This window comes from Bactrocera neohumeralis, chromosome 3 (assembly GCF_024586455.1).
Source record: "Bactrocera neohumeralis isolate Rockhampton chromosome 3, APGP_CSIRO_Bneo_wtdbg2-racon-allhic-juicebox.fasta_v2, whole genome shotgun sequence".
NCBI lineage: Eukaryota > Metazoa > Arthropoda > Insecta > Diptera > Tephritidae > Bactrocera > Bactrocera neohumeralis.
In genome coordinates, this window is record NC_065920.1 from 36,963,337 (window position 1) to 36,981,689 (window position 18,353).

Sequence of the window (18,353 nt, forward strand, 5' to 3'; positions counted from 1 at the left end):
TTCCTGATCTCATTTCGTTCAAGGCCAATAACCGTCATGTTGCTTCCTTTGGTGACGTAATTACAAACGTTTTTATTGATTACACCAAACTGCAATATTCAACATTGATATGAGTTTTGACTGTGAATTATTGTCTAATGGTGAATATAGTACGATCCGTGAGTTGTCAATTTCGATATTTACTCTTCTAAATTGAATGCCATTGTCGTCTAGTGAGCGACGCCGATAGAGTGGATATTTGTGTTTGTGTTTCCGAAAGAAAAGCACGTGGATAGTGTTTCGTGCATTCATTGTCAGACATACATACAAACCGAAGTGGGATTTTGGTGTCCGCAAGGTCCATGAACCATATTGGTTTTCATCACTTCGCATAATACTGGATTTTTCTCTGCATCAGGAATTTCCGCAGAAATGAGTTCATCAATTTGATCTGGTGTAACCACCATCCACCATCCAAAGAAGAATGTGTACGTGCGATAAACCTCTCTTTTGCCACTCAACAGAATACATCTAGCATCTAACAGCACCACATATACGTTGCTCCAAGATAAAGTCCATCCAAACATCGTAACTGTTGTTTGAAAAGTCGTGCTGTGACATCGTGACGATCGCTTGCTGATTGACCGCGATCCATAATTCCGCACGTATATCATCACATCCTGGGAGTACTTCTTGCCTTGTCTCGCCTTGGGCTGCCACACGTTGATGGCAAAAAGAACGCCGACCGATATTAGGGCGACCTCTTCGCAATTGATCACTTTGTGTGAAACACACGTAAAGTGTTCATTGAATAATTTTCAATAATTTTTCTTTTGAATAGCCGGAATAAAAAAGCAAGCGACCGAAATTAAACGATTCAAATAATTTACAAATCAAAACATTGAAAAATAAAACAAACAAAATTTGAAAAAAAATTTGTATGGAAAAAAGTCAATTTTTGGAATTAACAAATTCCTCATGAAAAGTATAAGGTATTTTTTTTTTTTAAACCTTCCCTGATCCACAGCGAACAACCTCTGAAAATTTCATCGAGATTGGCGCAGCCGTTCCTTAGCGTTATTAACAAACAAACATTCATTCGTTTGTATGGGAAAAAGAAAAGGTTTTTTTAGGGGTTTTCCGGCAATTATTCGAATTTTTCTTGCCGTAAAAACCATCCTTGAACCTCAACGAACATTTTAAAAAAAGAATTTGCAAAATTGGTCTAGGCGTTGTTGAGTTATGCGCTTAGTAACACATTTTGCGATTCATTTTTATATACATATGTATAAGAAGATTATTCGAGGAAGATTTTAGAATAAATTCTTCTCTTTTTACCGATGATTCTAAATGATCAAAGATAAATCAAACCATTTTCTAAAGCACATGTCACCTATTCGGAGACTTTAATAATTTTAACCGTACCTGCTTATGTACACATGTATATTTTTATATTAAGTACATATCGTCACCTGAAATGCAAAATAACGTATCATCAAAAAATTCGAAATTGAGTGTCTTATTGATTACGATTCACTACTTCATATTACATACAGAATATTACATATGTTCAACATTTTCACGTTTTGCACTCATATATTAACCAGTTTTAAGCAATATTAAAATTTTTCACTCATGTTCCATTTTATTTCGTGTTCCGTTCATGTTACTGTAAATTTCCGAAAATGTTGTTACGTTATTTTGCATTTCAGGTGACGATATACAAAAAGTCAGATCATATTATGAATTATGAGCACTTTAAACTACTTTAGGCTATCAAATATAACTTTTTTTTTTTAATATTTATGTACTACGATGAGCAAAAAATAGTAACAGTTTAGTCATAATTTTAAAATTCTTAATTTATTCTTCAAAATCTATATCATCCCCTTCAAAGTAATCCCCTTATACTTGCCCCAATACACTTGCGTCAACATTTTTTCCAAACCTCAAAAGAGTTATTAAAGTAAATTTTTCTTCAATGTGCGTAGCGATTCACGTTTAATGTCTTCAATTGTCTCAAAATGGTTTCCCCGGCGCAGTCGTTTTAGTTTGCGGAATAACCAGAAGTCACATGGATCTAAAATAGCCGAATATGGTGGTTGCGGAACGATATTGTTTAAAAATTTGGGGAAAAGCTCTCGAAAAATCAATGCAGTATGCAAAACCCAAGAGTTGTCGGCCCATAATTAAGGCATCTTTTAACGAATAGCTTGGTGTAAACCTCGCATAACACTCAAATAGTATTCCGTATTGACATTTTGACTGGTCGGAAGAAATTCGGAGTGCATCACACCGCGATAATCGATGAAAACAGTAACATTGATTTTTGACCTCCTTTGACTTGGTTTTATCGACTTCGGTTCACCTTTGTCACGATATTGCTAGTCGGAAAGCATTGATTCACAGAAATTAACGCGACGCTGGTTTTCGAAAAAACTTCACTTTTGTTAGGCTCAAATGATCTTTCAAACAGGTTTTCACTGAGCCTTCCTATACTTAAATGATGCCAATAAGATCTCTGACTGTGTTGATCATCAGTTGATGTTGATGGTCGTTCTCGACGTGGTTCGCGTTCCCGATCCTCTTTGAATAAATTGTACCAATCAAAAACACTCGCTCGCGACAAACAATTATCACCGAAGACCTTTTCCAACATTCTGAACGTTTCGGCACCAGATATTTGATTCCGCACACAAAATTTAATGGAACTTCTTGTTGAATAATTCCACCCATCGTAAAAATCGCCGAATGCACTTTATGTACTTTAGAAAGACAAGCGTACAGTAAAAAGTAATTATTAATTTGATGTTACTAACAGTTATACCAACCCAGAAAAAAAATATTTCGACGAATGGGTTTTCGCGCGAAATCGAAATTTAAAAGTCTTACTATATTTTGCCCACAGTAGTACATTCGCTTTTCGGCTTCCGCTTAATTTATTATTGTTTTTTATAAAGGAAATACCAAACATTTTTGAACATCCATTATTTTTCTTTCTCCACTATCTCAACTATTAAATTCATGTGCGAAATATAAATTAACTTCTTAACAAAGGATAAGCTTATGCTTAAGGCACACGCACCCGAGTGGATGTCCCGCTTGAAAGTCAGCGATAATATAAACTTGCATAGGAGTATTGATTGTATTGCCAAGGTACAATGGTGTATTGCAAAAAAAATTGTGGAATATATATATGAATGCTCGTATATGTTTTCTGTTTAGTATGAAGAGGGGAAAGAAGTTTTAACTAGTGGTATATACATTCTTTGTGTGTTCAATGTCGATGTTAATAATGAAATATTGTTATGAAATGTTGAATGTATTTGTAGTGAGCGCATTTAAATTTATTATACGAACATATGCAGTTCTTTGTATTGTAATCATTTACATATATATACTATATATAAATACTTATCAGAAGACCTAGAATGGAATGTTGCCAGTTCTAAGTATGTAGTATGTCCAAAAATCGCATTAAAAACTGTTATCAAAAAAGCAACAACTAGGAGTTTCTCATTTAAGGAATTTGATTTATAATATTCTTCATTTACTTTGATTCCACACAATATTATTTACATTACAAATATAAATAGAACGTGTGCACAAATACTAGAAGGATAGAAAACATATGTTTAAATTTATAGTTTATCGATTTTCTGTGTATATTATGTTTAATTAAGTGTTTTAAAGTTTTTAAAACTCATTCTAATCATTAAACCCTAACGACAAATCGTAATAATATAAAATGAATAATAATTCCACATAAACCATGTATTGCATTTGCAAAACAAAAGCACATTGGACTAATCAATAGTTATTAATGTACAAAAACTATATTTAATCCAAAATAATATTTTTGGGAAACATATTCAATAAGAAAAAACACATGATCTCAGACTTTCTCATGCGCCATTCAGGACTTATTAGATGAAAATTTATCGTTTTTTTTTGTCCAGATCCAATAATTTTAATCTCTTAAGACGCCTGTTTAGGTTGTAAATCGGTTTGACATGCTTAAGTACTTTAAATTATTCAGAAGTATGACCTCCTGGTTGTTGTACTTTCTCCCCGTGCCAGGATTTCGCTTAAAACTACTAATTTTTTCCAAAATTTAATAAAATAACACTGATTTATGGTAAACCTTTTCATATCTGTGACGGTGAAGGACAGTCGTTACTGAACAAATTTCTTTTGCCAGCTACTGTACTGTACATATATACACTTGCTATTTATGGAACTAGATGGAATTAAGTTAGGATAGTACAGTTTTTATTGCTTATAAATTGTTAATAGCTTTGTATGATATACTTTTCAATGATTTAAAAATTCAAAACAATAAGTCCTGATTTTGATAAAAAAATTTGGTTAGAAAGTACATGGTTTATTACCGATAGATAATTGCTTTATAAATGGTAATTATGATAAAGTTAAGCAGTTAAAGATTAGTTACTATGTATAACATCCCGTTGCTTTAATATTATTATATTTAACATAAGCTATGATAACGAAAAACTTATAGAAAGGAGTTGAGACATCACCTATCATTAAAATTACGAGTGCACTTGCAAAAATTCTTCCAAATTAAGCTGTTTTTACTTTATTCTTTTTTTTTGCTTTAAAACATTTTCGAACAAAGTTTTGCTAAATATATCAATTTTGTATTTTTGTTGAATGTTTGTAACGTGCTTAAATTGACAAAATCTAATTTATATTTAAAAGCTTATATGTATAAGGGTAATGCAAATAGCTTTGGGAAACTTTTACTATTAAATCGACAAAACCATTCTATCGTTACAATTGTGTATGAAAATGTTTTCGCAATGTTATTATTTATACTATTTTTATTTAAATGCGTTCAATCAAAAGGCATAAGACCAAATAGGCTTTTTATAAAAACAAATTTAATTTTACTTTCGAAAACTAATTGTTAGATTTTGCGTAAATTTAAATTTCGTTTGCAAATATTTATGTACATATGTATGTATTTAGCTAACAACACACAAACCGAACTCTGAATATTCACAAAACTAATCAACGTATATATTTTCTTATCAATTATGACCTATTTGAATGCACTCAAATATCCTGGGACACCTTTAAAATTTTGTGTAAAACAAAAACAAATGCGAAATGCTTGACACAAATGAACTTTTCAAAATTTTCAAATATCTTGGTTGCACATAAAAAAATTTGGGTTTGTTTTTATTAAATTCACACAAAAGGAGTTACAAAGTAATACAGACACAACGGATATCTTAAAGCCAGCACCATCCTGGAGTAATGTAGCCATAAAATCGCCAACCCAACAGCAAGTAGCTGCCTCCTCATCATCTTCATCGGCTGGTGGTGGCAGTTCTGGCAGTGCTGGCGGCATCGGGACAGCCGTTAACATTTTTGGGCGAACAGTAGACGGTGGCCGGCCTAGTGTTGGTGGCATCTCAACTACGTCGACGTCATCGATGCAACTTAAAAAACTTACTGACAATGTCAAAAATCCAACAACAGCAGAAATAGTCGCAGGGAAAGGGAGCACAGGCAGCACAACACAAAGCGGCAGCACAGACGAGGAAGCTAAAGGTAAGTACGTAGGGAAAATGCTACAAATTGATAGCATCAGTTTCCAAAGAGGTTCACACAGAATTATGCGCAATGGACAAAAAAACAGCAGACTTTTTACTTATGTGCATGCGCTCAAAATCAATTTGACAAATGTACATCATTCGACTAGTAGTCACGAGTGAAATGCCAAGCATATCCTAAGCAACTTCGATATCATTAAAATCTTATCTGAAGCTCTAATGACCACTTCTGGGAGTACCCACCAAGCGCAGCCTCAGGTGTTACATTTTTTTTTATTCAGATAGGTAGTGTACTTCTTATTCTTTAATGCCTACAAGTTGACAGCCCTTGGACAGATTGTTGAGGGAATGGCTATTCTAGAATCAAATGCAAAAATAAATAACTTCACTAGAACTCGATTATTCAAAGTACATGTAAATATGAAAACTATTTAATTTAATTTATGAATTCTTTATTTTTCCTAAAAGTAGAGGACATTTACAAATTAGAATTATAATCTCATTCGAGTGTTGCATAAGAAAGATACATATACATATGTCTTGATTGCTGGAGAGCATTATGTTTCTCACTGTTTCTCGAGTCTTTGCCATGGTTACTTCACCTTATGAAAGTTTATCTCAGTATACTCCGCCTTCAACTTTTATATTTCGTTATCTTCACCATTATTTTATTACCTTCATAAGAAAACTCGCCACCATTCGAAAATTTCAGAAAATATATAATGCTTGGTACGATTGGACTAAGTCTTTATGCCAATTTTACCTATGTATTTATCAGATATTATTATATATTCTGTAAAAACAATTACTTTTTCTTTTAAGTGGCATTTTTTATGTTTTATGTGTTTATATTAAATGGAACAATAAATATTTTTACTAATACTAATTTATTCAAAATTATTTAATATCTCATATAGCAGCGGAGATTGCAGCAAAAAAATCACGCTTAAAGCAAAAGCTTGTAAAAAGCGCACGATCTGTTGGTATATTTTCGCTGAAATTGAAAGAGCGGCGACAACGTGAAGCCGAGAAGGCGGCAACTATAGCCATTGAACATGCTAAGGTAATATATTTGTAGTAAGAAATATGATTTTTTAGTATACTTCGTACGTACATACATACATATGTAAACGAAATCATTTTTTGCCACAGGCGCTGGCTAAATTGCCTCCCATACCGCAACCAGGCGGCGAACTATCTCTCATACCTATTGAACAGCTAATACAAATCGAAGATATAAAACCAACACCAAAAGCACAACCCACCACAACAACAGTAACAGCAGCGACAAGTTTGTCCACTGCTGTGACTTCACCACAAGTAATGACACCCTCATCGAGCGCACTGGCGGCGGCGATGCAGCAATTTCAAAGTTCGGGAAACTACTGAATAAGAACACAGGGATACGATCTCAATCCTACATACATACATACATACAAGTAAATATAAGATGCACACGGAACATTTTGTCATGTACTTACATACAACTGTAAATATCTAAGAATACGAATACAAACAAATTCATAAAAATACATGCATATTACATTTATATAAAAGTATATTAAAATCTGCAAAAATGGCAAATCACTATACACACACTATACAAAAGAAATACATATTTCCAAAATATGCGCAAGATGCTAAACTTTCGTAAAATGTAGTGTATAATACCCATACGTATGCACTATATATTTAAAAAAATCATGTAACTACCATTTATGCATATGGGTACATAGGTAGTTGATATCGAAAAAAGCAAAATTAGTTTGAATGTGATAACTAAAAAACTCATTCTCGTACACATATAAACTTCAAATTCATAGGATAACTTCGCGATTTCAAAGAATTTGTTTTATTCAATTTATGATGTTCAAAAAATGGTGTTTTCATAATTCACGCATCCTCTTCTTATAGCCCTGACATACGAGCAAAATTAATGCGACTTAAGCAACGCTAATGCGCATTGCAATTTTATGGTGACAGACGGCAGACTTGTGCATTTAGACAGCTGATAGTGAAATTTGTTCATTTATTAAAAAAAAAAATGAAATAAAAATGAATAATATAAATTATTAATAGAAATTTTGGTATTTTTGGAAAATCAATATAAATTTTACGAAAAAATTCGATTATTATTAACTATGTTAAAAGATAATAGAGTGTAATTAAATGCAATAATTGATTGTAATGCGGAAAAAAATGGGCGCAAAAGTTAAGAATAATGGAAAAATGGATTGGACTGTGCGTTGTTTATTTTCTGCCATCTAAATGTATTAAAATTTGTTTTTGTTAATATACTTGCACATAATTTAATTAGCAAAACAAAACTGCTTACCTCTGATGCTGCAAACGCAAGGGAGGCTGCAGACTTCAAGCGACATTTGTCAAAAAATAGCAAAAATCGGCAATTTTTGAACAGTGTTGCCTACTCAAATTTGGTAAATTCAGCTAAATGCACGAAATGTTTGTGCATTACAAACTTGCATTAACATGGGTCAAATGCGCAAGTAAATGTAAATTAAGCCCGCTAATGCATATTAGCGCTGTCGTCTGTCAGGGCTATTAGTCAATAAAATTAGTTTAATGATACTTCACAGCGATATCTCTGTATCCATATTTTCACATTGTATATGGATATTTTTCCACTAGAAATTCTAAGAGGTGACGTTAGAAGAGTTATATTTTATATGGAAACTTTATGAGAGAGCTAAATATTTTTTTCCATGTTCTTTTGCTTAAAAATTAATATTTTACTTAGAATATACCCTAAAAGGACTAAGTTCTACAGAATAACTCACACAGATATTTAAGCTACCTATGTATACGATACCTATGAATATACACATCTACAATATGCATTTACATACATACACACATAGTAGTGGTAGTGAGTATGGCATTTATTAAATCAAATTTAAATAAAAACTGATATTGACATTTTTGTCAAAGTGATTGTGTTTTAGATATGTGTATATCCATACATGTTTAATTTATTATCAATAACATTTATAATTATAATTTAGGCAGATATACTATATGGGTCATCCCACCACAAATTAACATTACAATTTCTTTTTTCATGTAAAACATTGTTTTTTGTGTTCTTTGACTCAAATTATTCGACAAGTTTTAGTCCGACTCAATATGAAAAATTTTGGAGTTACGAATTTTCAAAATTTCAACGCTCGAAAAAATTACTTTCAACATTTGCGTATACGTATATATATATATATATATAGTATTGACCGGCTTGAAGCCATTTTTGGCACCCACACCTATTATTATCAGAAAAAAGACTTTCTCTGAATATTAATTATAACTCTCACGCAGGTACTTTTCGTGAAAAGTTTATCTCGTTATATTAATTGCTTCTTGATTTGTATACTAGAAAGTAAACGAATCAAATGGAATTTTAAATTGTGTTATGTGGGAAGTATATATGTATATAGAAAACTGTCAACATAACCTTGATTTTTGAACCGCGTTGACTTGGTTTTTTCCACTTCGACTCACCTTTGCCACGATATTCGGCCGGATTGATCGTCTGTTTTATCCCGCTAGTCGGAAAGCATTGTTTTACAGACGTTAACGCGACAATGTTTTTCGAAAAAATTGAATAATATTGGATCCAATCGTCCTTTCTAAGGCCTAAATGATCCTTCAAAATGGTTTTCACGAATCTTTCGAATATTCCAACGAAGCCAGAAATTAATTGTCGATCCTCAAGAATCAATTCCTTTATTTCATTGACGTGTTCATCATCAGTTGATATTGTTGGCCGTCCTGGACGACCCTCTTTGAATAATTTTTACCAATGAAAAACACTTGCTCGCGACAAACAATTATCTCCAAATGCCTTTTCTGACATTCTGAACGTTTCGGCACCAGAAATTTGATTCCGTACACAAAATTTAACGGAACTTCTTGTTGAATAATTTCACTGACCGTAAAAATCCCCACTTTATGTACTTCAGAAAGACAAGCTTATACTAAACAATTGTGATTATTTTAATGTGACATTAGGCACAAGTGTCACTGGCAGTCATACCAACTTAGAAAAAAATATTTCGACGATTGGGCGTTCATGAAAAATTTAAATTGAAAAGTATGAATTGATTTCGTTCAAAGATTTCAATCCACAAATTACGTATATGACGGAAAGCCGAAGGGGCATTTAACTATTTATTAGTACAACATCCAGAGTACAATGTACTACGTTTTGTCTTTATTTATGATGGAGTTTCCTAATATGTAATTCCTTAGTAGACACGGTTAGGACCGAATTTCGTCAATTGACATATTGTACTAAAGAAGTTGGTGAGATATGAAATTGCACCTGAGCGTGGGTGTTGCTATCCCACATATTCGTGTTTTATTATCCTTACCAATATTACATATCTGTCAAATGTTTCGCTCTGTAATAAATATCAAATTTGTAGCTTCGTTGGATACAGGGTTGTAGTTTTTTTTCTGTTACATGTACATAAGTATGTACATATTCTACGAATCGCAAAAAAAAAAGAAATCCAAGATAAAATTGTTGAAATATATTTTAGTATCATTTACAACGTTTTTATTTTAGACAGCAGTTAACTAAATAGTAGTTAATTTAATTAGTTTAGAAAGTAAAGACTAGCGTCAAGTTGAGTTCGCTTATTAGCTACTAATGACAAATAGAGTAGTTTGTGGCTTGCGGTCAAAGCTTTTAGAGTCGTCCATAGTTCCTTCCATTCAAACGAAATCTCAAGAAAATTGTAACGAAGTTTAAAGATTAGAAACAAAGGAAAATTTTATTAAATGAAAATAATATTATAATAATTAAAATAGCAGTAATATATGTATAATATGTTTAATAATGATGAAAAATAAAATAGTATGATATTGCTGAATGTTCGGAAACTCGCTTTAATATTGTTGACTTATGTTTATGGAGCAAATATTCTGAGTGAAAAATAAAACTTTGTTACACATATTTTAAGGACCACTTAAAACATGTTAACTTACATTTATATTTTACCTATGAATATACACAAAACACAAAAAATTGTACGTCAGACGATATAATATGATACAAATTTATTTTACTGTCAATCTACAGGAAGCATACTTGCATACTTACCTTTGTAAATGTCTACATACATACGTAACTAGTTACAAACAGAATGTCATTCATACATAAAACCATATGCCTGCACAAAATGGGGGTAGTAACATTTTCAAAAACTACTCACAAAGAAAAGTAAAAGTAAAGAACATGATTTAATTACATACATATACATATAAGATTGTGTCGATAGCCCAAAATAAGAATTTGTAAAAAGTATTATAATTGAATCCATAGTGTCAAAATCAGCAGTTTTCCTTTGTATTGTTTTGTTTTTATGATTAAAAAATTTCTCTCAATGAAAATGCGTTTCTTGAGTGATAACTGAATACGAATAGATTGTAAATTATACAAAGTTATCAAAATGTAAACAGAAAATTCAAGAGAAACCCAAAAACAAAAACTAGTTTTGACATTGTGGATACAATAATTTCTTTAGTAAGAGGAAGCACGCTCTATATCGGCACAACCTTCTATAATTGAATAAAGGTAAAAAAATAAAGTAAATTGTAAATACTTAAAATGTCTATAAGTTTTTGTGTTATTTACAAGAATAAAGAAAGAAAAATGCAATAACTGATTTCTTACTGTTTGACAAAGTTCCAAATTTTAATTTCATCAACAGCTGTGGGGATTTCAGTAAAAGCTATAAACGTGGTGTTCCTTCTTCATCTGTTGTTTCTGAAGGGGGTTAAAATAGGGAAGTAAATAAATTAACATGTGTCAACATATTTTTTCCTAAGAACTACCATTTCTGAGATGTAATCAGAATAACGGTACGGATATATTTATATGTATGTTTATATATATTATTGGAATTTGGAAAGGATTTTCCCGATGATAATGTACCCTGATGTCAAAAATAGATAAGATCGGGTCAATACTTTCTCTACCTCCAATATAACTGATATAAAGGCTAGTGAACTTTCGGCAAAGGTTTAAAGTTCATAAAATATGTGTTTCTGCTAATAATTTATCGTAATCCAAAGAGTAAATAAAATCGGTTCAGTAGTACCCATAGCCCTATATGCCCAATATAAAGACTTCATATTTTAGGTTGACTTTATACTGACCAATCTGAGAGGTTTTTTAATGTATCTTATAGAGCTTTTTGATAATAATAATATGTCGTAAAACCAAAAATTAATTAAATCGGTGCAATACTACCACTATTCCCATATACCCAATATAATATAGATATACTATTGTAGTTTAACGCAGAAAAGAAGTAAAATTGGTCAACGAATTGCCCCAGATATCATTTAACACATACATATAATGATTTTCGTTATTTTAGCAGACTTTATGTCGCATATAGTAATGAGGCTAAACGAGTCTACGACCTGGAATATAATTTAATGACATACCATGCCCGGCTTTGATCTTTGCGAGAGTATAAAATGTTTGGTTACGTCCTAACTTAACGCGTCCTTACTTGTTGTTTCGCAAAGAATCTCGAAAAAACAGTTTTTGACCTCTGACATCCAGTAAATATTTTTCCAAAGGAGTTCTCGTATGTTATATTTAACCATGTTTTGAACATATTCACTCAATTCCATCTTGTATCTTTAAATTACCATATTAATCAGCCTAAAATACTTTCCATACAAAAAGTATTTTTGTACTCTCGCAATACTTGCTTTTGAATATAATAGTACAGTGGAATCGCGCAAAAGTAAACTCGCCAGAATGTTAAACCTTCAGCTAAGTTGTTCTGTTTTGAGCGTCCACATACCGCACTAAAAAGTTTACTTTTGGTTAACTTTTTTGAACTTATATATGTACATATGTATTTTTTTCAAACCCAACCGTTTGTATGGCAAGAAAAACAATTGCTATACATTCCCCGAATTTCTATCTAAAAAATTATTGTCGGTGTCGCGAGGTATATACATACATATATGTAGTACATTGTTTGTCATGGGCGTTTGAACTTGCGAGTTGTTTATAGTTAGTGTGTTAAAAAATGTCAACAAAGCTAATCAGATTAAATTTACGAAAAAACGGCACCTGGCCGAAAATAAGCTAAGGATAGAATCACATTTATGTTGTGTGCCAGCGCAGATGGTTCGCATAAGTTGAAATCTTTTATAATTGGTAAATCCGCATGCCCCGTTGCTTCAACGGCTTGAAACCCCATTGGAATATACTGAATCGCAAAAGTCTTGGATGAATTCGGATGACTTTACATACAATCGTTATTGTCCAAAGTGGGAGGTGTTGACGACAGCAAAGAAGACATCGAAAATTGAAACGACGATCAAAATACGGAAAATGACGCAGATTTCGAAGTGTCTGTTTTGTTACGAGTAAATGTTAGTTCTACAAATAAATTTAACGTATTATATCACCAAAATTATGTTTATTTACGAGTTTTTTTTTTTTTAATTCGAAAACCCTTTGGAAAAGTGAATATTTCGGAATAGTAAAACGCTCTTGGGAAACGACTGGCGCGCTGTTGTTAACTCGGCTATAATCGCGTAGGCGGTGTCTACGTCAATTTAGAAGAAGAAGAAAACGCTCTTGGGACATTTTGGTTAACTTTTTCGCGATTCTACCGTATTGTTAGCCTAGAAGTTTTTTGTGTCACCTAAAACTAATCTGGATAGATGTGGAGTTCCATTTACAATATAAATGATTAGGATAACGAGACGAGTTGAAATCCGCGTGAGTATCTGACATCTGTTCGTGGAAGCTTTAACTTTTGTAAAAATTGAGATATCTTCATAAAACTAGATATGCGGGTTTCTTAGTAGAAACCAAAGTAGGAGTTCTTAGATGGGCGTAATCGGGCCACTCCGCGCCCACAAACTGCGATTAACCGAAACTTTATAAAGTGTCATAACTAAGCACTAAATTAAGACATAACAAGTAAGAAGGGCTAAGTTCAGGTGCAACCGAATATTTTATACTCTTGCAACTAGCAAGACTAGCAAAGCCAGGAAATACTGTAAGATGTAAAACCAATCATATAGAGTACAGTCAGATGTTCGAAAAACCTGATATTAGATATTTAGGGGCTAGGCAAAGTTTTCGCTCAAAATTATCTATTTTTGAGACAAAGATACACTGTTATGAATAAAACACGCTCTCTTATTTTCATTGGGTTAATTCACATATTGGCCGATATATGCGCCACAAAATCACCCGGAAGTTCGAAAATCTTTATATTAAGTATATGGGGGCTAAGGGAAGTATTAGTCCGATTCTTCCCATTTTTGACATACAGACATTCAATAAGAGAAGAATTATCTCTTAATTTCAGTTATATATATCGAAAGTCAACTATTGGTTCCGGGGTCAAAATATTCGGTACCTAAGGGCAGTTTTTGGCCAAAAGGAGTGCACACACTAAAGACATTATTCGTTCAATGTTTTATCCCGTTATATGTATTAATTGCTTCTTGGTTTGTGTATTGGAAACTAAACGAGCCAAGTGGAATTTAAAATTGTGCTGTATGGGAAGTAGCCGTTGTTGTTTTTCGATTTCGTCCATTTTCACAATGTGACATAAAAATGTAAGAAGAATGCCACATACTTAATTTTATCGAAATTGTTAGGTCGGGTCCCGATATATGGGATTTAACCAAAAACAGGGCTTAAACACGCTCATCGTCCAATTTTCACACCAGCTCTTATACCATCTCGGTGGTAAAACTTAATGTCTCTATCGTATTTAGTAATTGATTTATCGTGCTTTTAGTAGTTTGTAACAGTACCGTTACATGGGGAGTGAGTGGGGTTATTCTCCGATTTCATCCATTTTCACACTGTCGGTAGAAATTCCTATGTATAAAGAGTTTATATTCACAAATTTGGTTGTTGTAGTTTAAATGGCATTGGAGGATGGAGTCATGTGTAGAAGTTCACGCAAGTGAGGAAAGTTCTCTGATCGCCACTCACTTGGGAGTGGCCAGAAACGATTCTTTTACATATGGCTCAAGCAGCTCACGACTTCCGGTCTTTGACCAAGTATCCTCTGGGTAGCCTAAGAACATCCGTTTGAATGCAAGCTAAAGTGAGAAGGCGAAACATCCCCTCCGCAGGGTTGTGCGCTGGGTTTGGGACCCGCCACGTAAAAAAAACACCCCCAATGAAAGGAAGCAACAAGCCTCGGATGAGAGAACCCCCTTTTGATGACGACCATGGCAAACGGAATAAGGACTACGATTTGAGGGCATGCACCTGGAATGTCCGGACCCTTAATTGGGAAGGTGCCGCTGCCCAGCTGGTTGATGTCCTCGCAAAAATAAAGGCTGACATCACCGCCGTCCAAGAAATGCGATGGACTGGACAAAGACTGAGGCGAGTAGGTTCTTGTGGTATTTACTACAGTGGCCATATAAAGGAGCGCAAATTTGGTGTGGGATTCGTGGTGGGAGAGAGACTCCGTCGCCGAGTACTGTCATTCACTCCGGTGGATGAACGTTTAGCCACAATCCGCATCAAAGCGAGGTGCTTCAACATATTGCTGATTTGGGCCCACGCCCTGACGGAAGAGAAGGACGATGTGACTAAAGATGCCTTCTATGAGCGCTTGGAGCGCACCTATGAGACCTGCCCCTGCCACGATATCAAAATCGTGCTCGGTGACTTTAACGCCAGGGTGGGCCAAAGAAGATATTTTTAGCCCTACGGTCGGTAAAAACATACAGCCGAACGATTTTCTACTCGACCTGCACTCCTGCTCTCTTAGAGCACTCGTCAACAACTCGGTATAAGGGAACTGTGGGACGGCATTTCAAACGCCTTACGTACAGCTGCAACCGAAACCATTGGTTTTCGGAAAATGCAACAGCTGACAACCTGACTGACAGGGGTAATGCTCGAAAATTCTACGAAAAGATGCGGCGGCTAACAGAAGGTTTCAAGACCGGAGCATACTCTTGTAGAACCCCCAAGGTGATCTAGCGACCGATGCCCAGTGCATACTTAAATTATGGAGGGAACACTTCTCTAGCCTGCTGAATGGCAGTGAATGCATAACGCCATGAGAAGGCGAACGCGATTCCCCAATCGATGACGATGGAGCAGACGTTCCTTTGCTCGACCATGAATAAGTTCCAATAGCAATTACCCGTCTGAAAAACAACAAAGCGGCGTGGGCCGATGGATTGCCGGCCGAGCTATTCAAACAGGGCGGCGAAGAACTGATAAGGAGCATGTATCAGCTTCTTTGTAAAATATGGTAGGACGAAAGCATGCCCAACGATTGGAATTTAGGTGTGCTCTGCCCAATCCACAAAAAGGGAGACTCCACAATCTGCGATTTTCTGCAAGATTCGATCGAGCGTATTGTGGGAAGGATTAAAGCCCACCTTCAGCAAACTGATTGGAACTTATTAGTGTGGCAAATCAACAACCGACCAGATATTCACCATGCGCCAATTTTGGAAAAGACACGTGAATGGAGAATCGACACACACCACTTCTTCGTCGATTTCAAAGCAGCTTTCGACAGCATGAAAAAAAGCTGCCTTTATGCCGCGATGTCTGAATTTGGTATCCCCGCAAAACTACTACGGCTGTGTAAACTGACGTTGAGCAACACGAAAAGCTCCGTCAGGATCGGGAAGGACCTCTCCGAGCCGTTCGATACCAAGCGAGGTTTCAGACAAGGCGATTCCCTATCGTGCGACTTTTTCAACCTGCTTTTGGAGAAAATAGTTCGAGCCGCAGAACTAAATAAAGAAGGTACCATCTTCTATAAGAGTGTACAGCTGTTGGCGTATGCCGATGTTATTGATATCATCGGCCTCAACACCCGCGCCGTTAGTTCTGCTTTCTCCAGGCTGGACAAGGAAGCACAGAAAATGGGTCTGGCAGTGAACGAGGGCATGACGAAATATCTCCGGTCATCAAACAAACAGTCGTCGCATTCGCGACTTGGCTCTCATGTCACTGTTGACAGTCATAACTTTGAAGTCATAGATAATTTCGTCTATCTTGGAACCAGCGTAAACACCACCAATAATGTCAGCCTAGAAATCCAACGCAGGATAACTCTTGCCAACAGGTGCTACTTCGGACTGAGTAGGCAATTGAGAAGTAAAGTCCTCTCTCGACAAACAAATACCAAACTCTATAAGTCACTCATAATCCCCGTCCTGCTGTATGGTGCAGAGTCTTGGACGATGTCAACAACAGATGAGTCGACGTTGCGAGTTTTCGAGAGAAAAGTTCTGCGAAAGATTTATGGTCCTTTGCGCGTTAGCCACGGCGAATATCGCATTCGATGGAACGATGAGCTGTACGAGATATACGACGACATTGACATAGTTCAGCGAATTAAAAGACAGCGGCTACGCTGGCTAGGTCATGTTGTCCGAATGGACGAAAACACTCCAGCTCTGAAAGTATTCGACGCTGTACCCGCCGGGGGAAACAGAGGAAGAGGAAGACCTCCACTCCGTTGGAAGGACCAAGTGGAGAAGGACCTGGCTTCGCTTGGAATATCCAATTGGCGCCACGTAGCGAAAAGAAGAAACGACTGGCGCGCTGTTGTTAACTCGGCTATAATCGCTTAAGCGGTTTCTACGCCAATTAAGAAGAAGAAGAAGTTTAAAGGCTTAGCAAATATGTATATTAATCTTGTTAAAGGGTAGGGTCACGGCCACTTTTTCAAAAAAAATTTCGCACAGTTTTCCCTTGCAACTGCGATTACCTGTACCAAGCTTTATATCTAAATTGGGTGCTTAGTTGTGGCACTTTATATGTTTTCGGTTAATGGCGATTTGTGCGTGTGGCAGTGGTCTGATTACGCCCATCTACGAACTCGAAATTACTTTTGTACTAAGGAAGCTTTTTTACTCAAGTTACAGCTTGCTCGGATGGACGGACGGACGGACAGACAGACAGTCATCGAGATTTCAACTTCACTCGTCATCCTGATCATTTATATATATAAAACTTGTATAACCCTAATCTATGCCGCTTAGTTTTAGGTTATACGTAGCAACTGGTTGCAAGAGTATTAAAATGTACTTTGGCACATTGGATCACAGTAGCAAGGGGCACTTGTGGGAAAAAACTTTTGTAAAAGGGGGCGTGGCCTCGTCCGCTAATAAGTTTAATGCACATATGTTCTAAACCAATAAAGCTACAACAACGAAATTCCCCCAGCACAAATATTATAAGAAATCCTATATTCAGTGTGAAAAAGGAAAAAATCCGGAAGATAACCTCGCTCACTCCTTATATAACGGTACTAAAAGCGCAATAAATCAATAAGTAAATTCGCCAGAGGCATTAAATGTTACCTCCGAGATGGTATGAGGGGCTTCATAAATGAATAAGTGAATTCCCATATCACGGGACCCGACCTACCAAATTCGACAAAATTTAGTACGTGACATTTTTCTCTTATAACTATGTCACCGTACGAAAATAGACGAAATCAAATAATAACCACGCCTGCTTCTCATATAACTCAGTTTAAAAAAAAATATCGATCAATGTATGGGATATACAATTAAAATTCGGAGATAATCTTTTCCTGGAAAAAATATATCTGCGTTTAAAAATGGTTTGAATAGGATAATACAATACTTCCCTGAGCCGCCAAAAACCTAATATAAAGATTCGGGGTGACTTTATGCTGCATATATCTGCAAATATTTGAGTTATCTCAATAAAAATTACACAAATCCTTGTGCCTAAAATAAATAAAATTGAGCGAAAACTTTACA

At 35.1% G+C, this 18,353-nt stretch overlaps 1 protein-coding gene across 11 annotated transcripts in view; it reads left to right on the forward strand.

The window, feature by feature from the left end:
* The window catches only part of LOC126753422 (uncharacterized), a 71,758-nt gene extending 60,513 nt beyond the window's left edge, over nucleotides 1–11,245 (forward strand). For 8 of the 11 annotated variants that reach the window (XM_050464841.1, XM_050464837.1, XM_050464846.1 and 5 more), the window contains 4 exons: nucleotides 3,037–3,135; nucleotides 5,205–5,559; nucleotides 6,479–6,624; nucleotides 6,714–11,245. In XM_050464841.1, coding sequence (XP_050320798.1) covers nucleotides 3,037–3,135; nucleotides 5,205–5,559; nucleotides 6,479–6,624; nucleotides 6,714–6,950 — 837 coding nt within the window. In that variant the 3' untranslated portion in view covers nucleotides 6,951–11,245. The remainder of the gene's footprint in view (nucleotides 1–3,036; nucleotides 3,136–5,204; nucleotides 5,560–6,478; nucleotides 6,625–6,713) is intronic. The other 3 variants (XM_050464845.1, XM_050464847.1, XM_050464843.1) reach the window with 2 other exon arrangements.
* Nucleotides 11,246–18,353: the final 7,108 nt, after the last annotated feature.